Raw genomic sequence first — 21,651 nt, forward strand, 5'->3', positions numbered from 1 at the left:
GCACACGTAAAGACCATGTGACAAGGATCATATCACAAAATAACCACTTTTTGCTCAGATGACATCTTGTCTTTGCAAAGTGGGGTCAAAGGTCATATGTACTTCTTTCTTTATCGTCATTATGACGTGTTATCTCTATGGGAGGGAATTTTTCTAGATGTGAAAATTGACATGATTGTCTTTATCGAGCACTAGCTCACTCACCCTTCGATGAATTTCTCCCAGAGAGCTGAGACTTTGCGCTATCGTAATGTGTCCTCCGTTTTTTCATACGACGTCAAAAGCACGTCGAAAAACTCGGCTTAAGTAATCAAAGCTTAGCTTCATTAGGTGATCCGAGTATCCTCTCGGATCACCTATTGTATCTGTACGGATTCTTTCTTTAGGTGATCCGAGTATCCTCTCGGATCACCTTCTGTATCTGTACTGATTCTTTGTTAGGTGATCCGAGTATCCTCTCGGATCACCTTCTGTATCTGTACGGATTCTTTCTTCTTCTTTATTTCTTTATTTCTCCCCAAAAGTTGTGCAGAGGTTAGCTCAGAAAGTCCGCTGCCTATCAATTTCAAAATTATACCATGTATGCATCATGTCCCAAAGACGACAAATCTAATGTATCATTGTGATCAATCGACCGTGACGTCACTATGACGTCATTATATGAAAACACATTCTCAATCATATCTCATTAATGGAATAGAATTTTTCAATGAAATTTACGTCACATATATTTCAAGTTATGCGCATTTTACTCATGTTCTCAAAATTCATATATTTTCTTAAAACGTGCGCGTACGCGCGCGTTGAAATATTTGTATGCTCCAATAGAGCTCAAAATTTTTTTGCACACGTTTCAGTTCATTTGGAGCATTTTTTGAAAAATTGAAAAAATCGGACGGACGCGTACGCGCGCGCGCATATACGCACGCACAGCTCATTTGCAATTGAAATTTCAAGTTTTTTCACTTTGATCGGATGTCTGAAATGTCAAGAAATATTTATACCAAGTTTCAAGTCAATCCGACTCAATATGACGTCATACGGGCCCGTCAAACTTGAAATTCCGCGCGCGCGTCAATGGCGATATACAGTGCAACTATGCCAAAAAACCGCCAATTTTAAATCCGATTTTGCTCGTCAGGATGGACGGTGACCCCCCATTTTCTTTACATATTTTGAAAGCTGATGAGTTGTACATGTCATTTCATGGGGTGGCAATGCTGGCAAAATGATTAAAAGATATGGAATTTCTTAACAAAGTAAAAAAAGTAAATTTTCAAAATGACGTCATCAAATTTCAAGTTTATTCGGGCATATCTCACTAATCCTTTGTCAATTTCCATCCAGATTTCAGTATGTTGTAGCTTATTAAATGCTCTTTCATTAATGTAATAACAATATTTTGATTAGATGACGGCATCACCTCGTAAAAATGGATTGAAAGTAATCTTGTCAAATTTGACCAGTTTACGTGTTATCTCTATGGGAGTGCAATTTTTCTGGAAATGAAAATTGACATGACTATCTTTATCGAGCACTAGCTCACTTATGCTTCGGTGAATTTCTCTAAGATTTTAATATGTTGTAGCTGAGACTTTGTGCTATCGTAAGCGTGCCCTTTGCTTTTTCATACGATGTCTGCATCACGTCAAAAAACTTGGTTGAAATTAAAGCTTATTTTCGATGTATTGAAATATTTCTTTCTTTCTGCAACTTTCCGTGCAATAACTCAAGAAAAACATATCCTATCAACCCCGTATTTTGCCCATGTTTAGTTCATGTCACGTACATTATTTGATAAAATAACAACTACTTGATCAGACGCCATCTTGGGTATGTAAATTAGGGTCAAAGGTCATAAATGTTTTATCCTGTATCTTGGTGAATGCATGTCCTACCTTTCCCATATTTTGCACACGGAAAGATCATGTTACAAGAATCATTTCACAAAATAACCACTCTTTGCTCAGATGCCATCTTGTCTGTGCAAAGTGGGGTCAAAAGGTCATATGTACTTCTTTCTGTTTCTTCGTTATGACGTGTTATCTCTATGGGAGGGAATTTTTCTAGATGTGAAAATTGACATGATTGTCTTTGTCGAGCACTAGCTCACTTACCCTTCGGTGAATTTTTCTAAGATCTTAACATGTTGTAACTGAGACTTTGCGCTATCGTTACGTGCTCTTTGTTTTTTTTTTTTTTTTCATATGATGTCGGGATCATGTTATAATACTTGGTTGAAATTAAAGCTTATCTTCGATGTATTGAGATATTTCTATGTTTCTGCAACTTTCTTTGCAATAACTCAAGAAAAACAGCCCCTATCACCCCCATATTTTACACATGTTTAGTTCATGTCACGTACATTATTTCATGAAATAACAACTACTTGATCAGACGCCATCTTGGGTATGTAAATTAGGGTCAAAGGTCACAAATGTTTCATCCTGTCTCTTGGTGAATACATGTCTTACCTTTCTCATATTTTGCACACGGAAAGATCATGTTACAAGAATCATTTCACAAAATAACCACTTTTTGCTCAGATGCCATCTAGGTTGTGCAAAGTGGGGTCAAAGGTCATATATGTACTTGTTGCTGTATCTTCGTTATAGTGTATACAGATTTGGTACCAAATGAGAATCCAAACATCACACGGCCAATGTCTCTGAACACAGATGAAACCTGCATGGTCATGCCTATTGCGATCAGGATTTGAATCATTGATTAAAAAAAAAAAAAAAATCGGATCACCTTAATTTGTCAGTGATGACAAATTATAATCTCTAGTCTTTTTTTTTTTTAACTTGTAATTTTATTTTTTTTTCTATTTATGGCAATGACCTCTATACCAAAAATAGTGGTGTTTTAGATGCAAGAAAACGCCATTTTCACACACAGATTTTCAAAAATTCTCCCTACTGTGGGAGGGGACACCCCCCTCCCACACCCTCCCCCCCCCCCCCCCCCCTTCGCTCGCTCCGCTCGCTCGGGCTCGGTCGCTACGCTCCATCGCATACCACCCCAACCCCCTCCTTTATAAAAAGCTATATCCGCCCCTGAATGTATAATATTTTATGCTCTTGTAAGTGAGCATGATTATACATCATGATTCAATATATTCAATGGATTATGTTTGGTTATGTCGATACTTTCTCCTGAAGGAATTATTATCAGTGGGATTGATGCATAATCGAGTTATTTATGTTGAAGAGAGATTATTTGCAGTATAAATTGAAAAATGGATTTGTTTGGGTTTTGAATTGTATCTGTATTGTTTTTGTTCATGTTACATCCAGAATGGGTTGATTCATGAATGATATTAATGAAATCAATAAACATCAAGGAAAAAAGTGTTTTAACTAGTAATGGCTATGAAAACCCCGCGAGCCTATAAAGTTGAAATGGATGTGAGTGACGTTGAGAATGAAGCCCAGCATAGGCCTACGTGAACAAGGGAAAGCAGCAATATAGCCCATATTATATATAGAAAAAGTCAGTGAAAGTTGGAGGAAAATCGGACAATCTGTTCAAAAGTTATGAGTTTCCGTATGCAGCCGTCGCCTGGGTGGGTGCAGAGAAGACTACAACTGTTCTTTATACGCCAGTCGTACATGCATGCTTTTTGTGCAACACTTATGATAGAACAAAGAAAATCCACCATATTTTCACTTTTCTGGCATAAATGTAAAAGCACTTTACTTTTCTCTTTCAAACGGCACGGGGAATATACACTTAACTATAGGCCTACTGTTTGTTAGGAACAATTATCATTGGTGGAGGGTTTTGTATACCTTTTATAAAGAAATGAAATTTTGTGAAATTCATGTCATATCACATTCCCCCCAATTTGAGTTGGTTCTGTATGTCTAATGTTAACACTGTAATGAAAATTAATACGAACCAGCAACTTTGGGGGATTATACGTTAATTGCTCTCGCCAGAATCGTATTGCCCTCATAGAATAGGGCTACATCTTATTTCAGGCAATGATTATACATAATGTGATTGTCGTATCCACTTCAATGCCAGTCCTTATTTAGGGGCCGATCCAAGAATGCCATGAAAAAGGAGGGGCGCAAAAATATTCTTCTTGTGCCACTTCCGGTCAGTTAATCAGCTGACAAGCAAAAAAAAAAAAAAAAAAAAAAAAAGGCCTACACAACAATTTTCTGGTGCCACTTCAATCGAAGGGGGTGCACGCGCCTCTTTTCATTTTCCCCATTTTTATTTCTTTTATTTCTATTTCAAGAAGAATCAAAGGGGCTGTGCCCGGTGCCCCCCCCCCCCCCCCCCCATCGGCCACTGCTTATTAGGCCCTTATAATGCATTCTTCATTTTCTGTATGATCGACTTTATCATTTATTTGACCACTGAAAATCTGATACATGTGATATCTAAGCGCAGCGGTCAAGCAGGGGAAGGGTGTGGCCAGCAAGGGGCGTCAATCCTGGGAGGGCAGGAGGTGTCCCCTGAAATATTGGGGGGGGGGGCAAAAGGGGATCTCCCATCCATAATTCCTGAGATAAGAAAGGACAACTTTCTTGCTTTTTTGACAGAAAACTTTCCAAGTATATCGCCCAAAGTGTGCACCATATTGCTGAATTTTAATTATGAAAATGCGGAATCTCCCTCGTGATGGAGGGGGATATCCCCTCGCATTACTCCGGATCAGATCCTCCCATACGAAGTGGAGGGGTTTCGTTTTGATCCCTTTCGCCCACCCCCCCCCCCACCCCGGGGGGGGGGGGGGGGGGGGAGGGGTCCCTCCGCTAGCGCTCCGCACCATGCCGGTATGCCACCGTGCCGTGCCGTACCCACCCATTCGTCGTCGTCGACATGCGACACAATTTTATAATGCCTGCATCTAGCGGATCCAGCTCCAGCGCAGTTCTACGTGCGACCTTTGAAAAATTTGCACCGTGACTGGAAACAAATAATAATTCTAAAATAGTCAAAGCCAAGAAAACTGCAGTTCCTGTTGTTTTCGTCGGATCTTGTTTTGACTAGCTGCAAGTCATTACTCAGCTCAAATTGCCAGAACTGTTTACCCAGTTGACTCGTATGTGCAACTGATCAATAGTCCTACCCTATTGAAAACCTTGTAGGGTGTGTAGGTAGTGCTTTGTAGAATCGCTGAAGTCCAACGATCTTCTCGCCTCGGACTGGAGTTCATCTGGCTTTAAAAGGGCTTCATTGCTGTGGTAATCATGGCCTCTGAGACGCAAATGCAAGATCCAAAGATCAGAGAACGAATGAAAGATGGACGCTATCAGTTTACTGAAGAGGAGCAGCAGGCGCTCAGAGAGTGTCGCTTTGAGAGCTTTTGGTATCGTGCCTTCCCTCTTGCCTCGGCGGCAGGAATATCTACCCATTTTCTTGTCCAGAGAGGGGCTCTAAACGCCAGCAAACGCTTTGGATCAGTTCCAAAAGTGATGTTTGCTTCCGTATGTGGCTATGTCATCGGCAAGATGCTGTATGTTGGCCAGTGTCGAGACAAATTCCTGAAGCTTGAGAATTCGCCCTTTGCGGACATGATCCGGAGAGGCAAAGGGGGGATGCCGTCAGAAGCAGGGTTTGGAGGTTTGTCAATCTCTGGTTACACTGGGGAGCCATCTGGAGGGGATGAGCGGCAGTCAGACAGTGGATACCGGTATGACAGGCCATGGAGTGGGACTCCTGACAACCATCTCAACATGGACATTGACACCAGCCATGTGAAGGGAATGGATGATTCTTTCACCTCTGACCTTCCTGTGATGGAAGAAAAGGACACCTCTAAACCAGAGATGACCATGACCTATGATGAGCTGAGAAGACGCAGCAGGGAGAAGAATTCTCAGCAATACACCCAGGTCCTACCAGGCCACTACCAGCCAAAGCAAACCCCTTCCCAGCCAGCTGACTCAACAATGCCTCCGCTGGCACAACCAGAGCAACAGCGAATCCGGGCAAAGAGGCAACCACCCCCTCAGGATGAATTCACTCTAGGCGCAAGAAACAGGAGCAAGATGGTGAATCAGTATGGAGATGTATGGGAAAAGGAATAGCAAAATAGCTGTACAGGAAAATGAAATACACACGTATATCTTGTATGGTATGCATACGTGTACACTGTATGATGTTCTGACTCCAACTATCATAGGAATTGTAAGATTCATGATACCGGTACCTGCATATTAAAATCAGAAGTGATGTCTTAAGCTTTTAAACTTGTGCATGTTCAACATCTGAAGTATTACATTAAAATATACAGTGTATTATGTGATCTTGTTTTCTGTGAAAAATCCTTGAGGGTGTATGGCCCACTAAATTGCAAAGCACTGATTGTTTTGTGGAGGCGTTTAAAGCTGAGCGACATTTTAGCCACACAATACTAACTGTACATTGTACATCTGCATTTTATCTGTGTTCCTCATGTTTCAAATGACAATAGATCGGAGTACAGTTGTACTCGTTCACATTAATTCAAGCAGTCATTGCAGATCATATGTACAGCACTGTACATTAAAATTTTAGCTTCCAATGTCCTGGTGCTTTTCTTCAGTTGGTTACAATTTTATTCATCTATTTTTTATTAATGTCTCAGGTTCAAATGGACATGTCCATCTGATGCTCTCTGTAACATATGAGGCCAGTAACAGACATTGACATTTTATGATTAATTCATCATATGATGGAAAAAAAAAAAATAGAATGTCTAAGTGATTACCAACAATGTGATTGTGAAGAGATTCGATGTTACAGCAAATTAAGCCATTTTAAATGATTTTTGTAGAGTTTATGTATAGTGTGAAACACAGTTGGTCCAGGAGATGAATAAGATGTAAGATTATACCTTGATGCTAGATCTACAAATGTACATGATAGAATTCCAACAAGCTGATGAAATGGTTTGCACAGTTTTCTTACGGGACCTTCTGCTTGTGGAAACAGAGGTGTGTTCATACATTGTATTTTACATTATGTAGTAAGTACTACTTGTACAATGTACCGTACTTGATGAATCCTCAATTCTATATTTGTTCAAATTATCTGCACCTGAAAAACTGCTGTGTACAACTACTGTAGCATCCAAACTGCCCTTATACACTAGTGTATTTCTGTAGTGCTCACTTGTTAAACAGACCTTAAAGCACCCAAACTGCCCTCTTTTTGGTACATGTGTGGTACATAAGCAGATGTGTGTTTGGTGTATGAAACAAATGGACTACTGTATTTAAGCTACCATTTTCGCATACAGATATTTTTGCTAATGGCAAGGTCACAGTCATTTTGTTGTTTTCGCGAATTGACACTGAGGCTAAATTGCGGTAGTACGTTAGCTGGTTGTTAAATTCACTGTCCAACAGTGATTTGTGAAATTCACGAAAATTTAACCCTCGCAAAAATATCAGCTTATACAGTAAATGTCTGCCTGTCTTTCATAGTGCCAGAGGTAGCCATTGTCAGATGTGATCCCTACAACCTTGTAGATGCAAACATCTATGGCAGTGCCTGATGTGTGAACGAGGGACACATTGTGCAATCGCGATGGACCAAGTGCGTTCTTTTCGGTATTTACACAGGCTAAAACAGATGTAATAGACTGCTTTTACTCAGGACATTGTTAATATTGCCCCGTTTGAGTTGAGATCCTACGTCAATCAAATCAACAATACCCAAAAAGTAGTCCATATCATTAAAACAAATGTATTATCTTTTATTGCAGGTAGAGGTAGTCAGCATCATTATACAGTTGGAATTATGCAGTGATTGCATATGAACAAGAATGTTTATTTTGCTGCCATCTTGTGTCGTAAAGTTTAATGCATACTATATGCAATTGAAACTTATCAAATCACACCAAAACATTCTTTACCTCAGTGTTTGAGCTTCATGTTTGAATCAGGACAGAGTTTAACATCTTTTGCAATGAAAATCCCATAAATTGTCACATATTTGTACTGTGATTATAGTACTATACCCTGTATGAGAAATTCATATGTTGTGCAATGTACAGTTGTACTTGATTAAGTTACAACAGCCTCAATATCTCATTTTAGTTGTTGTAAGTTTTCTTATGCTTCAGTCTACTAAAATCATTTCTCCATTTCAAACTGCAGGTACAGTAATGTTGCAAATACAGCGAATGAAGCAATACTGTGTATTTTGAAATTCAGTTTGCCATTAACTGAGTTCTCTCCGATGCCCCAAATTTTATGTATCAGGGACATGTATTGTGTTAGTTTAGCCTGTTCATAGATGTTTATAGTGTTAACTGATTTAGATCAGTCTCACAAGACCTACAGTGTATGGTATGGTGTGGTGGCATTTGCTAAGCAGGAGCTATTCACTTCGAACGGTTTTTACACTTGAATGTGAAATATTTGTCAACAAATGCAAATGTTGGATGAAAGGAGATGAAATTATTAATGTCTGCTGTGCCTGTGCTATGAGGAGCAAAGGATGTTTTGCGTTTGTTTTCATTTCATTTTCTGTTTGAGCACACTGGTCCCTTTAACAGGAAGGAAACATGTCTTGCAGTGCAGGAGTAATGGGTGTTGAATGCAAGCTAAAATGTTTTCACAAAAAAAATTTATGCAAGGATTTTGAATACAGATGTACCGGTATCCATTTGCCTGATAATGTACAGGTACAAAGCAAATAATGAAAAGTGGGGATTTTGAGCTGTGACCCAGTTCAGCTTTTATTGCTCTTTGTGTCTCTCTCTCACCCTGTCAAATTGATTCACCTCACCCGAATCTCAAGACAGATGAGAATTTGCACGCCATTACATATGAATAAAAGAAAATAAAAAGCAAGATCTCTGAGTAGTTGGTCATTTGTATGTACAGTAGACTGATGTTGCAGTGATATACAGTATGTGTATATTGAGGAAGTTGTATGCATTGTATCTCATGAGGATGTGCAGTGATTTTAGAGTCGAGTGCAAACTGGTCTGTGAATGTAGTTAGTCAAGGATGAACAGTACACTGCACTCCCGTTATAACAAAGTCCTTGGGACCGGCAGTTTTCTTTCGTTATATCGAAATTTCGTTATAACCGAACAGATAAAAAATAAAAAACAAAGAGGATAATATTGTGGTCTGAATTTTTATTTTGTTGTTACCTGAGTTTTGTTATAAACTGTGTTCGTTATAACGGGAGTGCACTGTACTTGTTGAAACAAGTGAGTCCGATAATGTAGCATTACAAATGTTGATAGTCGACCACATAAACTCGCGTACAGGGTGTATATACCCATCCATTATGTTACAGTAAGGTTTAGAATCCATGATCAGGAGCGGTGTCATCGTGTTCAATTTAGGGATGGTATAGTTTTGGTTGAGATAGGGATTCAGGTCTTGACTCTTTGTAAGATAATTAGAAACCACTTAGTGTGTACATGTATATGAAGTATAAAGAGCATACAATTCTAAGAGGAATTGACAGTCTACATGTATTTGAAGAATATCAGTTTTGAAATGGCAGAGATATCCAAAAACAAAGAGGTCCAAATAAAACACAAATTCTATGTAAACAGAAAATTATCCCAAAACTACAAAATATCAACTCTCAGATAAAGTTTGAGCTGCAGGTAGTTAATCCATAGGTTGTGTATACATGTACAATGTAGCTTTGGATATGTAATGTAGCAATGGTGAGCCACACATAGCTAAACATTTACACAACTGATCCTTGACTGCATCAACCAAGTGGCAACACAAATACAGTATACAATCTGTACATGTACATGACAACAAATGGTGCAATTATAAAACATTTTAATCAAATCATCAAGTTTAGCAATAATGTGAACTGCAGATTTCACAATAGTACTGGTACTACAGTATTGTACTTTGTATAAACTGGTACGGGTCAATCTCAACACAAATTCCACACTTTGACCAGTACATTTATTTTGAACACAAGCTACTGCATTGCAAATATTGCATATATCACAAAAAACAAAGAAATCACTTCAGGAGGAGAAATGAAAATACATTGTATGACCAAAGGAGGCTTTGTAGGCTACATGTATGTAAGTACACTGTATGTGTACATGAAGAAAATTAAAGATCCCCCCTTTTTAAAATGAAAAGTACACATTCCCTTGACTTGTTGTTCTGAATTTAAGGAGTTTCCCCAGGCACTGCTTTCTGAAAGAGATACAGTGCTTGTTTGTTATGCTAGAATTTAGTGAAAATATATTGAATTTTCTCTATATTTTCTTTGTATCATTCTTCATACATGTAGAATGTACTTGTATGTGATATCACATACTGTAGTAGTCTTCTCATCCAGCCATGGTTGCACCAAAACTTTTACAATTCACAACTTTTGAGAGGATTGTTCAGTTTTCCTCAAGTTTTCACTAATGTGTTTGACTGATATTGCTGCATTTCAGCAATTCACATGTATACTTGGGTTTCATTCCTCTCTAAGCTGACATAATAAAATTCCATTGTGAAAGGTGAGGTTCATTTCTTGACCATAAAAGTACAATGTATATGCCTGGCTTCTACAATGTACATCACAGCATGTCTTTTCTACAACAAACAACAAACATGTACATTGCAATGCATATTGGTAAATATCTACCAACCTAAGTACATAGAAAATGTAGAGATTATACAAATCATATCTCCTAGAGATGTCTATAAATCTAGGTTGGAAAATATAAAATTTCATCTAAACTTGATACTGTCAACATACATATCATGAGTACAAAACATAATATCTATGATAATACTTTGCATTTCAGAAGACTTTTGAAATAAATTAGCATGATAGGAATTCAACCTGTTCATGAAACAAATCCATACACAGGATGCAACAGAGTACTCTGATATCAAAATTTTCTTTTTGTAGCCACCACAGATGACATTACAGTGTACTCCCGTTATGACGAACACTGTTATAACGAAATTCCAATTACAACAAAGTAAAAATTTAGGCTGCAATCTTATCCACTTTTTAGGTTTGTTTTGTTTGTTTGTTTGTTAGTTGTTGGGGTTTTTGGGGGGTTTGGTTGTAATGAAAGTTTCATACAACCAAAGAAAACTGCTGGTCCCAAGGACTCCATTATAATGGGGGTCCACTGTACTATGATCCTATATCCAATTGGCAATGAAACATGTAGTTTTACTAACCACCGAGTTGAACAGATGCTGTTATGTACCATTTAGTTACTCCTGAATCCTCACATCCTTGATCAACATAACATGTAACAAGCTATGAAACTAACAACTTTCTTTATAACACACCATACTCTCAATACTTCAAATACATAAAGTACAGAGGATGTGCTCTTGTCCCAATGTGCCAAACTGTGACACAATCTTATATTTGTATTAAAAGCAAAGATTTCTGAAAGCTGTTGACAGAAGTATTGCACACTTTTTATTTCACAGCTGAGTAAAAATAAGATGTCTCATGTGCACATACAGTAACTTGCATTCTGTTTTACATGATTAAAACATGTCTTTTGCAAGTACAGCCAAATGTAGCACTGCATTTGAAAAGGTAAACATAAATGTTGTACCAACATGTTCGGATGGACGGAAATCAAAACACATTATAATGTCTTGGGGCAGGGGCTTTCAAAATTTGGTATACCATTCCCATCAATGGAAGTAGTAATTACACCTGTATGTATCAAAAGATAGCAAGGGCATAGCATTGGTTTTGGTTGTGCAACCTTGGGAAACGTGGTTATCATTGTTCCAGAGTATGCCAGAACAAATTTGACAAGCATGACCAGTATATATCTCATTCTCCATTCCTCTTCTGTTTTATACTTGGTAGATTCATGACAAAAACCTGTACTAAACATGTTGCATATACAACTATGCTGATGGTTTTATTTCATAAGTTTTGTGAGTTAGCTGACAGTAAATTGCAAAATAAAAAACTAAAAAAAAAGGTCTTTTACAACAGGACTACCATGTATCATCTCGAGGGTGGGAAATTAAAACATTCTCTCTAAAACTGGGGTAACACATTATTTTACATACAACTGTATGATGGTATTCACAAATCCATGTTTTACATTTTTACAAATCCTACCGCAGACAGAGATAGGACGCTCATGGAAAAAATATTTCATCTGAGTACTAGATGATGACAACACTAAGCTATGAAAGTGATAGAACAGTTTTTCATTCTAATAAACAAGGTACTAATCAAATGACTACTGGTACTACAAATTGTATTCAAAGGCGATTTTAAACTAAATAGGATAATGTGCACAAACTTATCAATACTCTTCAGTACAAACGTAACTCTACATTTCAAAACTTGATTGAGAATCTAAAGAAGTACTTTCAAGGTATTCACATATCCTTAACATTCTCCAGGTTGATCTTTTTTAAAAAGTGGATACCATCTCCAGGCAGGGGTGATGATATCCATGGTGACAGCCAAACAAGGTACCATCTGGTTCCAAACACCTCCAGAAAGTTCTGCTTCCAGCCACGATTGTAACCCCGGATTCCCTTCCTCCATTCCCTCGTGCTCTGGCCATAAGCGATGAGAGCCCCGTGGTAGTAGATGAGAACTATGGATAACACAAAGGAGAGAATACACGTGCTGCACTGGAAACAGGTGAGAAACGAGAGAGTCTCTGTAAGTCCCATCATCCAACCAATCACAGGTGTTATGAAGGCCATGACAGCCTTCCAGTTTAGGGTGTGTATCACTTCGTACATGTAGTCCATGTTCAGGTAGTTGGCAAACATGGAGCCGAGGAAAAAGTAGACGAGCAGCATCATGTAGTAGCGGTGATTGTTGTAGCCGATGCACTTTCCTGTAAACATGCAGTGGTGGTCCCTCTTCAAGATGCACTTCCCACAGGTGTGGCAGTGGGACGACCTCGGAGGCTGGTTTAGCAAGCAGACGGGGCAGTAGTGCCACTCGGGCTGCAGCACAGCAGGGAGGATTGTAGAGCCAGATGTCAGGTCCGTGGCCATGCACAGGTAAAAGTTGCCAAGGAAGTTGTACAAGCAAAATACTCCAAAGGCAAAGTGGATGATGTAGGCCAGGGAGAATGTATCAAAGAGTCTTGGGAAGACGATGCACAGCTCAAAGGTCACCTCAAGGCAGAGTTCAATAAGGACAAATATCACTGGGATCCTGTCCATCCAGGTCTTTGGTAGCAGTGAGTTTGCCATGACGCCTCTCTCAGGTTTTACCCTAAAAGAGTGTGTATCAAAGTGAAGAAAACAAGAAAACTGATGATTGAGTATTCTACTCTTTATGTGCAAATGGCTGGAGCGGAGTTGAGTGTGTGAAAAAAAAATATGATAAATAGAATAAAACTGTATAGAAGGTCTAGAGCTGGATGATACATAATTAGGCTGTACAGTGGATCTACAGGTGGTGTAGCCTTTTACAAGCAAAATACCAGAGCTTTCTAAAAGGCATAATTTGAAATTCAAGGGTAGGAAGTTGAAAACAGTCCAGCTTCCTACTGTACATTACTAGCATTTCATTTGGTGCAGTACTGAAAATGGATTAATGTAATAAACAAGATGTGACTCATGGCAAACAGTCTTGGGTCTTTCTTAGCACTACCAGTTTTTTCTAACAATACATTTCTGTTCATCCTCCATTTAATAAATTAAAAATAAATGTACATACAACTGTAGCTAGTCTATCTATGTGACTGAAAATCACTGTTTGGATTACCCACATGTCCCACGCATGGCCTTGGGCTGGGCATGGTTACCATGGTTGCCAAGCCAATTGGCAGAAGCTGGGCCAACCAAAAGGCCAAGGCCAATAAGGGGGCTCGAATTTCGCAGTGCAAGTGCCAAGTATTGCCGGCATTGATTGTATTGGCATTGTCCTTTGACTGTGACTATGTGGTATTTGACACGTCTCATAATATTGTCATAATGTCTCAGATTACAGAAAGTGAACGAGGTAAACTCTGGAATTGTCGTCAAGGAATGTAGGCAACGAGGAAAGCCAGGCAAGACCTACCTATTAGTTAGTGGATGAAGTGCTTGCTGAATGTCGGCTCAGCTTCCCTGCGTGTACAGCAGCGCAGCCACGACAGTCTAGAGAACTGGCTGGGCTGCGCTCGGATGGCGTGGACGGGCGCGACGGCTGCGGCTGGTGGTGAGGAGGGCGACACGGGTCATGAGCGGTGTGCGATGTGGAGCTCGCTTTCCTTTGACGTTCGTTCGGGATTAAACTTCGAGCTCGAGATAAATAAATATAAAAAGAGACGCTAAATTTACTCTACTAAAATTAGCGATGATGATGATCAATCGACAGCAACAACTTATAAAATGCAGAATAGGGCGCAGGCCAGGCTAAAGCGATCTCTCATGGAATCACAACATGAGCTGTGCATCTTCTGAAGGTTGAGGGCAGCAAACACAAAGCGCACTGCGATGCGCTAGTCGTATGGGTCAAAGAGAATCTCTTCTTTGCACAAGACTTTAGTGGTCTTTGCAACTGATTGACAAATTGCCCTACATCGACGTAAATAAGCACTGAATTGATCAGTGTTTTAGTAGTAGCCATGATAAAAAATCATGGGCGTACATACTCGAGCAGGATACGAACCTACGACCTCCTGATCACCGGACAGGCGCCATCTCCACTAGACCACCGAGCTTTCGCCCGAAAGCACTTTAGTGTTGGTTCTAATCCTTATAGCATGCAGCGGGTACTGCTTTGTTATTCAAATTCATGATTTTCTTCCGTCGAGATGTTTTCATTGCAACTGATTGACAAATTGCCCGACATCGACGTAAATAAGCACTGAATTGATCAGTGTTTTAGTAGTAGCCATGATAAAAAATCATGGGCGTACTCGAGCAGGATTCGAACCTACGACCTCCTGATCACCGGACAGGCGTCATCTCCACTAGACCACCGAGCTTTCGCCCGAAAGCAAGTGTTGGTTCTAATCCTTATAGCATGCAGCGGGTACTGCTTTGTTATTCAAATTCATGATTTTCTTCCGTCGAGATGTGGTCTACCCAGTGGCGTATCTAGGGGGGGGGGCAAGGGGGGCACGTGCCCCGGGCGCCACTCCTTGGGGGCGCCGAAAACGAAAAACGAAAAAAAAAAAAAAAGGAAAAAGAAAAAGAAAAAGAAAAAAAGAGAAAAAAGAAGAAGAACAAGAAGAAGAAGAAGAAGAAGAAAAAACCTCGCCCGGACCGGGAGGTGGGGGGGGGGGGGGGGGGGGGGGAGAGAAAACCAAATCAAACAAGATAAAAACAAAAAATGACAATGTTTATTGTGTTCACACATGCCATCGTTAGAAGGCAAAATGTTACACGGAGCAGCGGCTGCAATTTTATTTCTTTCGTTCTGAAGCGATCGCCCATTGGATCAAACGAGGGCGCCAAAGGTGTCGAACATGGGGGGGGGGGGCGCAAAAAACCAAATCAAACAAGATAAGAACAAAACGTAATGATGACGCGGAAATATACAAATTTCGGCTCACTAAATTGCGCGTACTAATTTAGAGTATTTTTTTCAGGTCCTCAGTTTGTTGGTATAAATCGTTATCTATAAGGCCGTCACTATATCTTGATTAGAATTGTAAGAATTGAAACCCCCCCCAAAAAAAATGACAAGAATTCCATGTTTTGTAAGCTGAAATACAGAAATTTTCGGCTCGCTCGCTGCGCTCGCTCGTCAAAATCTATCCAAACAACTTGAAAAAAAGAAGAAGATAAAAACAAAACGTGATGATGGCGCGGAAATATACAAATTTCGGCTCACTCGTGCGTACTAATTTGGAGTATGTTTTCAAGTCTTCAGTTTGTTGGTATAAATCGTTATCTATAGGGCCGTCACTATATCTTCATTAGAATTGTAATATTTAATAGGCAAAAAAAAAAAATGACAAGAATTCCATGTTTTGTAAGCTGAAATACAAAAATTTTCGGCTCGCTCGCTACGCTCGCTCGCCAAAATTTATCAAAAAAAAAAAAAAAAAGATAACAAAACGTGATGATGACGCGAAAATACACAAAAATTTTCGGCTCGCTCGCCAAAATGTATCTAAATTTATTACATTTAAATCACCCTCAAAAGACCCCTTTTAAGTGCTTGAAAAAGCATATCATGTGGACTTTTTTTTTTAAAGTCCCTACCGGGATGGGGTTGGGGTTGAACTCTTTTTCAAAAATATAGGGGCGCAATTTTCGCGCTTGCCCCGGGCGCCGTTTTCCCTAGATACGCCACTGGGTCTACCAAAGAGCTTAGATGAAAGTGAGAAAATCTCGGTAGAGTAGTTAAATGGCGTAGTGGCAGGATGGAGACTACACACAAGTATCTACTTGTATAAGGTTCTTGGATAGAGATCCACATAGAAACATTGCAAACTTACAAGCTTAGGTCTATCGATGATATATGTTAATACCTCCTTCTCAGGATTACAAAATTGTATACTTCCGGAAACAACGAAATGAAATACACTGTACAAAGAATTTGACCTTTCAATAAGAGGGCAATCATGTCACAATTAATTTTTTTTTTTTGGTGTATTTGTTTTTGAATTCTTTTTTTTTTAATAGCATAGTCCTCGAATAAGTGAAAATTGATCAGAAAGAAAGATCGCTAAGAATGAGAGAAAAAAAAATCAACAACGTTGAATCAAGTTTGATTTACCACTTTTGACACTGGGGATCAAACGAGCCCAAACCAGTGAAGTCGAATCCATGCTTTTACATCCCACCGCCGGCGGAACGTTTTCAAAAGTGGGGGCACTTCCGGGTTTCATAAGCTAACAAGCAAGGGAAAAAAAGATTTCAGCTCATCTTTCTCATTCCACTTCCGGGTTTCTTCAGCTGACAAGCACAAGAAAAAAAAAAAAAAAAAAAAAAAACCCTTAACGCAAAGTTGTGACACCTTGTATTCCTTTGTATGGTGATTTTTTTTTTTTTTTTTTGGGGGGGGGGGGGCGGCCATGCATCCGGGGCTTACTCAGCATTCAAAATGTCAATATGACCACCCGTGATCTGCATGCGGGCGTAATTTTTGGCAACAATCACAATAGTGAAATCTACAAACGTTTTCGCTTCCAACAATTGTCCAAAGCATCAAGATTAGGCATCCTATACAGCGATTTATTGAAATCATTTGGGTCAAGCCCCACACTATCTCCGCGCTTATGAAATAATTTATTTTGATGTCGCTGACTATTTTGCCTGCATTTAAAAGCAAATAAGACCACGCAGAACATGATTCTTGCATTGTCGTGCTTTGAATGCTGTTTTTCACCATCCGTAACTTGTGTCAGTAATCTGTAAAGGTCATGTTATAAGGTGTAACATTGCGACAATTAAAATGGCATATATATACAGTCAAACCTGTCTATATCGGCCACCCACTGTGGAAACAACAAAAATGGCCGTTATAGACAGGCGGCCGCTATAGACAGGATTGTGGCCATTTTGAATTTCAATACTTGCATTTTATTATAGCAGAAATACCGCATGTTATTCTTTAAAAAACAACAACCAGCAAATAAGTTTGCATATGCAGCTATGTCTTGTATATCATGGGGATTTTTGTTGTACAATTTACTTCATTTTATTTTTTTTTTGTGCCTATACTGTTCTTTTGATTTAAAAAATAACATTTCGGGCCTGAGGAATTGTTCTGGTTCGTACTGGTTTGCATGAATGGGGTTCACGAGTGAGTTCGAGGGGATTTGATAATGTGTGAAGCTGACGTAAACAACAAGCAATACCCAGACAAGTACCCTATTGTCCTTATTCAAAAGGATTTAAGCAGTGATAGTTGGTATTCTGCTAAACTTCTAAGATGTTATTAGGAGTTGTCTTTGCCTTTGTATAGCAGGGTGGAATTACTGAAGCTTATATCTAATCTTGTCAAGTAAGAAGGCTTTTCATGGCGAAGAGCTGCATTAATTTTGCCAGTCATGTATATGTAATTGTATGACTGAGCTACATAGGACTTGGTAGAATTCACGCAATGAACGTAAAAGCCAACGTATTCATGGCTGATTTAGCGGTTCAGCTTAATTTTTGTGGCCGCTATACGCAGGTACATTATTCACCACGGGATATAGTGGCCGCGTTATAGGCAGGTGGCCGCTATAATTATAAAGGGTCTATAATACAACAATTTCGTGCAGGGGATTTTTCAGTAGCCGCTATAAGCATGTGGCCGCTATAGACAGGTGGCCGCGAAGACAGGTTTGACTGTCTAGTTATCCGTATCAGGGCAATTACCCCCCGAGTATAACCCCCCCCCCCCCCCCCCGCGGGCTAACCCCGCGGGCTAACACTGGTGATAAGGTGAGAGTAAAGATTAGGGTATAGGTTCTAGGGTTATTGTTGGGGTTGGCCGATAGGGTTAGGGTTCAGGATTAGGTTCCTGAGAGTTAGGATTATACAGACCCCGCGTTCACATTGGTCCCCGCGACGCGGGGACAGCCACAAGAGATCTTATCTTTTTTACGACTGACCGTTCACATTGGTATCTCATCTGTCCCCGAGCTGTGGGGGCATTTTGGGGCTTGGAGCGAGCTCTGCCACTTGAATCCAGGCATAGCGCATGCGCACATTTGATGACCACAGCTGGACGCTATCAATTGCGCCCCAAGGTCACTCTCCCCTCCAAATCTTGTCCCCGTACCCGACTTGCTTCGCGGGGACGAGGGGACAAGTCCCAGCGAGCGTCCACATTATGGTTTTTGAGGAGAAAGTCCCACAGCTCGGGACTTTCCCCGCGTCGCGGGGACCAATGTGAACGCGGGGAGAGTTAGATCAGGGAAGGGCCTGCATGGGGTAATTGCCCAGGGGGTAATTGCCGTAGACCCATATTCATCATTAACTCTATAATTTTACACTATGTACGATATAGCGATATAAAACTATAACAACCAATTACATCAGTATAGGTCTACTGAAAAAGTCTGATAAAGTAACTAGAACATTTTTCCCCGCTAGCAATTGGCTAGGTTTTCATGAAAAATACTTGGTTATAAAAGACATACTTTCAGCTGTGCTTACGTTATTGTGGTTAGTGGTTTTTCAGGAAAAAACAAACAAACAACAACAACATGGGCAGTGGACCCTATTTCTATCATAGGTGCTGACTAGAAGGTAACCATGCAAGAGAGAAATAAGGGGGAAAAGCTGATATTTATAGCTCTATGCTTAGGCATGACCATTGTCAATTCGATTATATCAATTACGACGTCAAAATGACATTGCGCATAAAAATGATAAAGGTTACAGCCACTTTATTATGCGCATGGCTGTAACCTACGTGCATGTAATGTCATTAATTTGAGATTTTAAAGGGATGGATATTTTTGGTCGAGATGGGGATTCAGGATTTAACTTTTTGAGAGATGATTAAAAACCACTTGTGTGAAATATCAAATAGCATAATATACAATTCAAAGAGTATTCTAAAGTTAATTTGATGAAAATCGGCTCGAAAATGGCTGAGATGTCCAAAAACAAAGCAAAACAAAGAAGTCCTGATAAAAGGTGAAGGTGGGTCCCACCTTACATTAGAATCTCTTTGTGTTTGGATATATCAGCCATTTTAAAATCATTTTCATCTAATAAACCTTGAATTCCTAAAATAATTATTGTATTGTATGCTCTTATATTTCATAATAGTGCATGTTTCCATTGTGGTTTCTAATCATCTCGCTAAAAGGTTGAATACCTGAATTCCCATCTCAACCAAAACTGTACCATCCCTCTATAAGAAAATATCTATCATTTACATTAGAAACTGAAAGTGTGTGTGTGTGTGTGTATGTGTGTGTGTGTGTGTGTGTTTATAAGCAAAAGGTGTTTTTTTTTCTTCACTTATACCCCTCACTCCGAGGCCAACGAGTCCGACTTTATTTCCCTGTAAATCTGTTTTCAACTTCAGGAGCACATGCACTGATAGAGATGCAAAATCATGTTCCGTATTGTCTAATTTCCTTTAAAATGCAAAACATGACCTTATAGGCAGAATAGTCAGAATTGCAGAAATTTCAGAATTGCACTGAGATAGTGGGTTTGACCCATGCATGCATGCAAAGGAGACCTCCGGACCTCTGCATGTGAGCATCTTATATAAATTGGTTAAGCATTACTGCAATACAGAATGAGCCTACCTATGTCATCATCTTTGTCAGTGCATTGTATTTTTTTTTTTTTTTTTTTTGGGGGGGGGGGGGGGTTTCAGAGTGCTGTATATAGTTTGTCTGCTAAAGGACCATGATAAATTCCACAAATTTATATATACATATAGCATTATCGATTAATGGAACTATAAAGGGCTTATATCACGTACATTATGTGGAATCAGTAAAATTGTCAAAAATGCCGTTTAAAATAGGTCATAATGTCACAGAGGCCCTTGTGTTTATTTCTGCGTTGATGTTTGAAGTGTCATGATATAAAATTATGCTTTTATTTACCAAAATATTACCAGAGTGTGATACCCTGTCAAAACCAAAAAGTCATACACTCAAACATGGTTAACCAAAGTGCACTCCTGTAGCAAAACATCTTTTTGCCATAAAATTACTGTTATTAGGGATTGGCGCAATCATTAGATATTTGAAGTGAACGATAATAGACCCAATTTTTCTCAGATTATAATGCAGATCAAATTTGTGTATAGATCTATAATAAGCCTGTGATATATGTATATATATATATATATATATATATATATATATATATATATATATATATACAGTACATAGTACTCCTAGTATACAATATAATGTGTGTGGTGATGAGAAAGCGCGTGACCAGCTGGTTGATCTTATACAATGCTGCACTGTCACTGCTTTTGATAGAAGATCGTCACCCCCTGATGAGCGGGTCATTGGAAAATTTCATCTCTTCCATTTTGACCTTCGGACAAAGCTCTGGGGACTCTGCTTAACATAACGTCGAGCTGCAATCTCTCATTACTCTTTCATTAGGATACAATCAGTCACGACATTTTGTAATAATGTGTTGGGGAGGGGGGGGGGGGTATATCGTTCTGATCTTGTGGGGCTGCGAGGGGCGATCAAAAGGCCTCTGGCCGAATACCAGAAAATCCTGCTTTTCACACAGGCCCTCCCACCCCCCCCCCCCCCGTTTGAATAAAGTTTGTGCATGGTGCGTATGATTGTCGCGGACGCTTCTAAGCGGCTTCTAAGCAGTACTCAGTATTCGACTTGACGACATGGCTAAAAACTTTCTTTTTAAGTCGACTTTAATATATCCTTTATTATGTCGAAATACTAAGATATGTAACTCGCCATGTCGACTTAGAAGTCAAAATGGGGACATTATCGCTAAGTCGACTTTGAAAAAGTGTATGTCGACATGGCGACATCTTGCCAAGTCGACTTCCTGAAAGAGGTATGTCGACATGGCGATCTCGCCAAGTGAACTTCCTAAAATGCGGATGTCGACATGGTGACATTAATCATCTTGCCAGTCGACTTAAAAAAACTACAACTTACTTTTAGTGCTATAAGTCGACATGGCGACATCACATTTCTCGCCAAGTCAACTTCCTGAAAAGTATGTCGCCACAACGACACACACAAAAAAAATGTATTAGGGCCTAACAGATAATGTATGCGGTGCATGACGACCTGGATATAAATTATTCTCTCGCTAGGTCGACAGGCAAGTGCATGTTGGCCCCATGTCG

The 21,651-nt window shown here is 39.6% G+C and overlaps 2 protein-coding genes across 2 annotated transcripts; one reads left to right on the forward strand and one right to left on the reverse strand.

Annotated features, from left to right (window-relative positions):
• Window positions 1-4,873: 4,873 nt before the first annotated feature.
• On the forward strand, window positions 4,874-9,042 carry LOC140240729 (OCIA domain-containing protein 1-like). Its single transcript, XM_072320492.1, has one exon. The coding sequence runs from the start codon at window positions 5,211-5,213 to the stop codon at window positions 6,048-6,050; it is 840 nt and encodes a 279-aa protein (XP_072176593.1). The 5' UTR covers window positions 4,874-5,210; the 3' UTR covers window positions 6,051-9,042.
• A 708-nt stretch (window positions 9,043-9,750) lies between these two features.
• Window positions 9,751-13,173, reverse strand: LOC140240426 (probable palmitoyltransferase ZDHHC24). Its single transcript, XM_072320194.1, has one exon. It carries the CDS (start codon window positions 13,152-13,154, stop codon window positions 12,318-12,320), a length of 837 nt encoding a protein of 278 aa, XP_072176295.1. The 5' UTR covers window positions 13,155-13,173; the 3' UTR covers window positions 9,751-12,317.
• Between the last annotated feature and the right edge of the window lie 8,478 nt (window positions 13,174-21,651).

Source organism: Diadema setosum, chromosome 17 (assembly GCF_964275005.1).
Source record: "Diadema setosum chromosome 17, eeDiaSeto1, whole genome shotgun sequence".
Taxonomy (NCBI): domain Eukaryota; kingdom Metazoa; phylum Echinodermata; class Echinoidea; order Diadematoida; family Diadematidae; genus Diadema; species Diadema setosum.

Excerpts from the sequence above, each read along its gene's own strand:
- LOC140240729 (XM_072320492.1), top strand. The coding sequence starts at position 5,211 with ATGGCCTCTGAGACGCAAATGCAAGATCCAAAGATCAGAGAACGAATG.
- LOC140240426 (XM_072320194.1), bottom strand. The coding sequence starts at position 13,154 with ATGGCAAACTCACTGCTACCAAAGACCTGGATGGACAGGATCCCAGTG.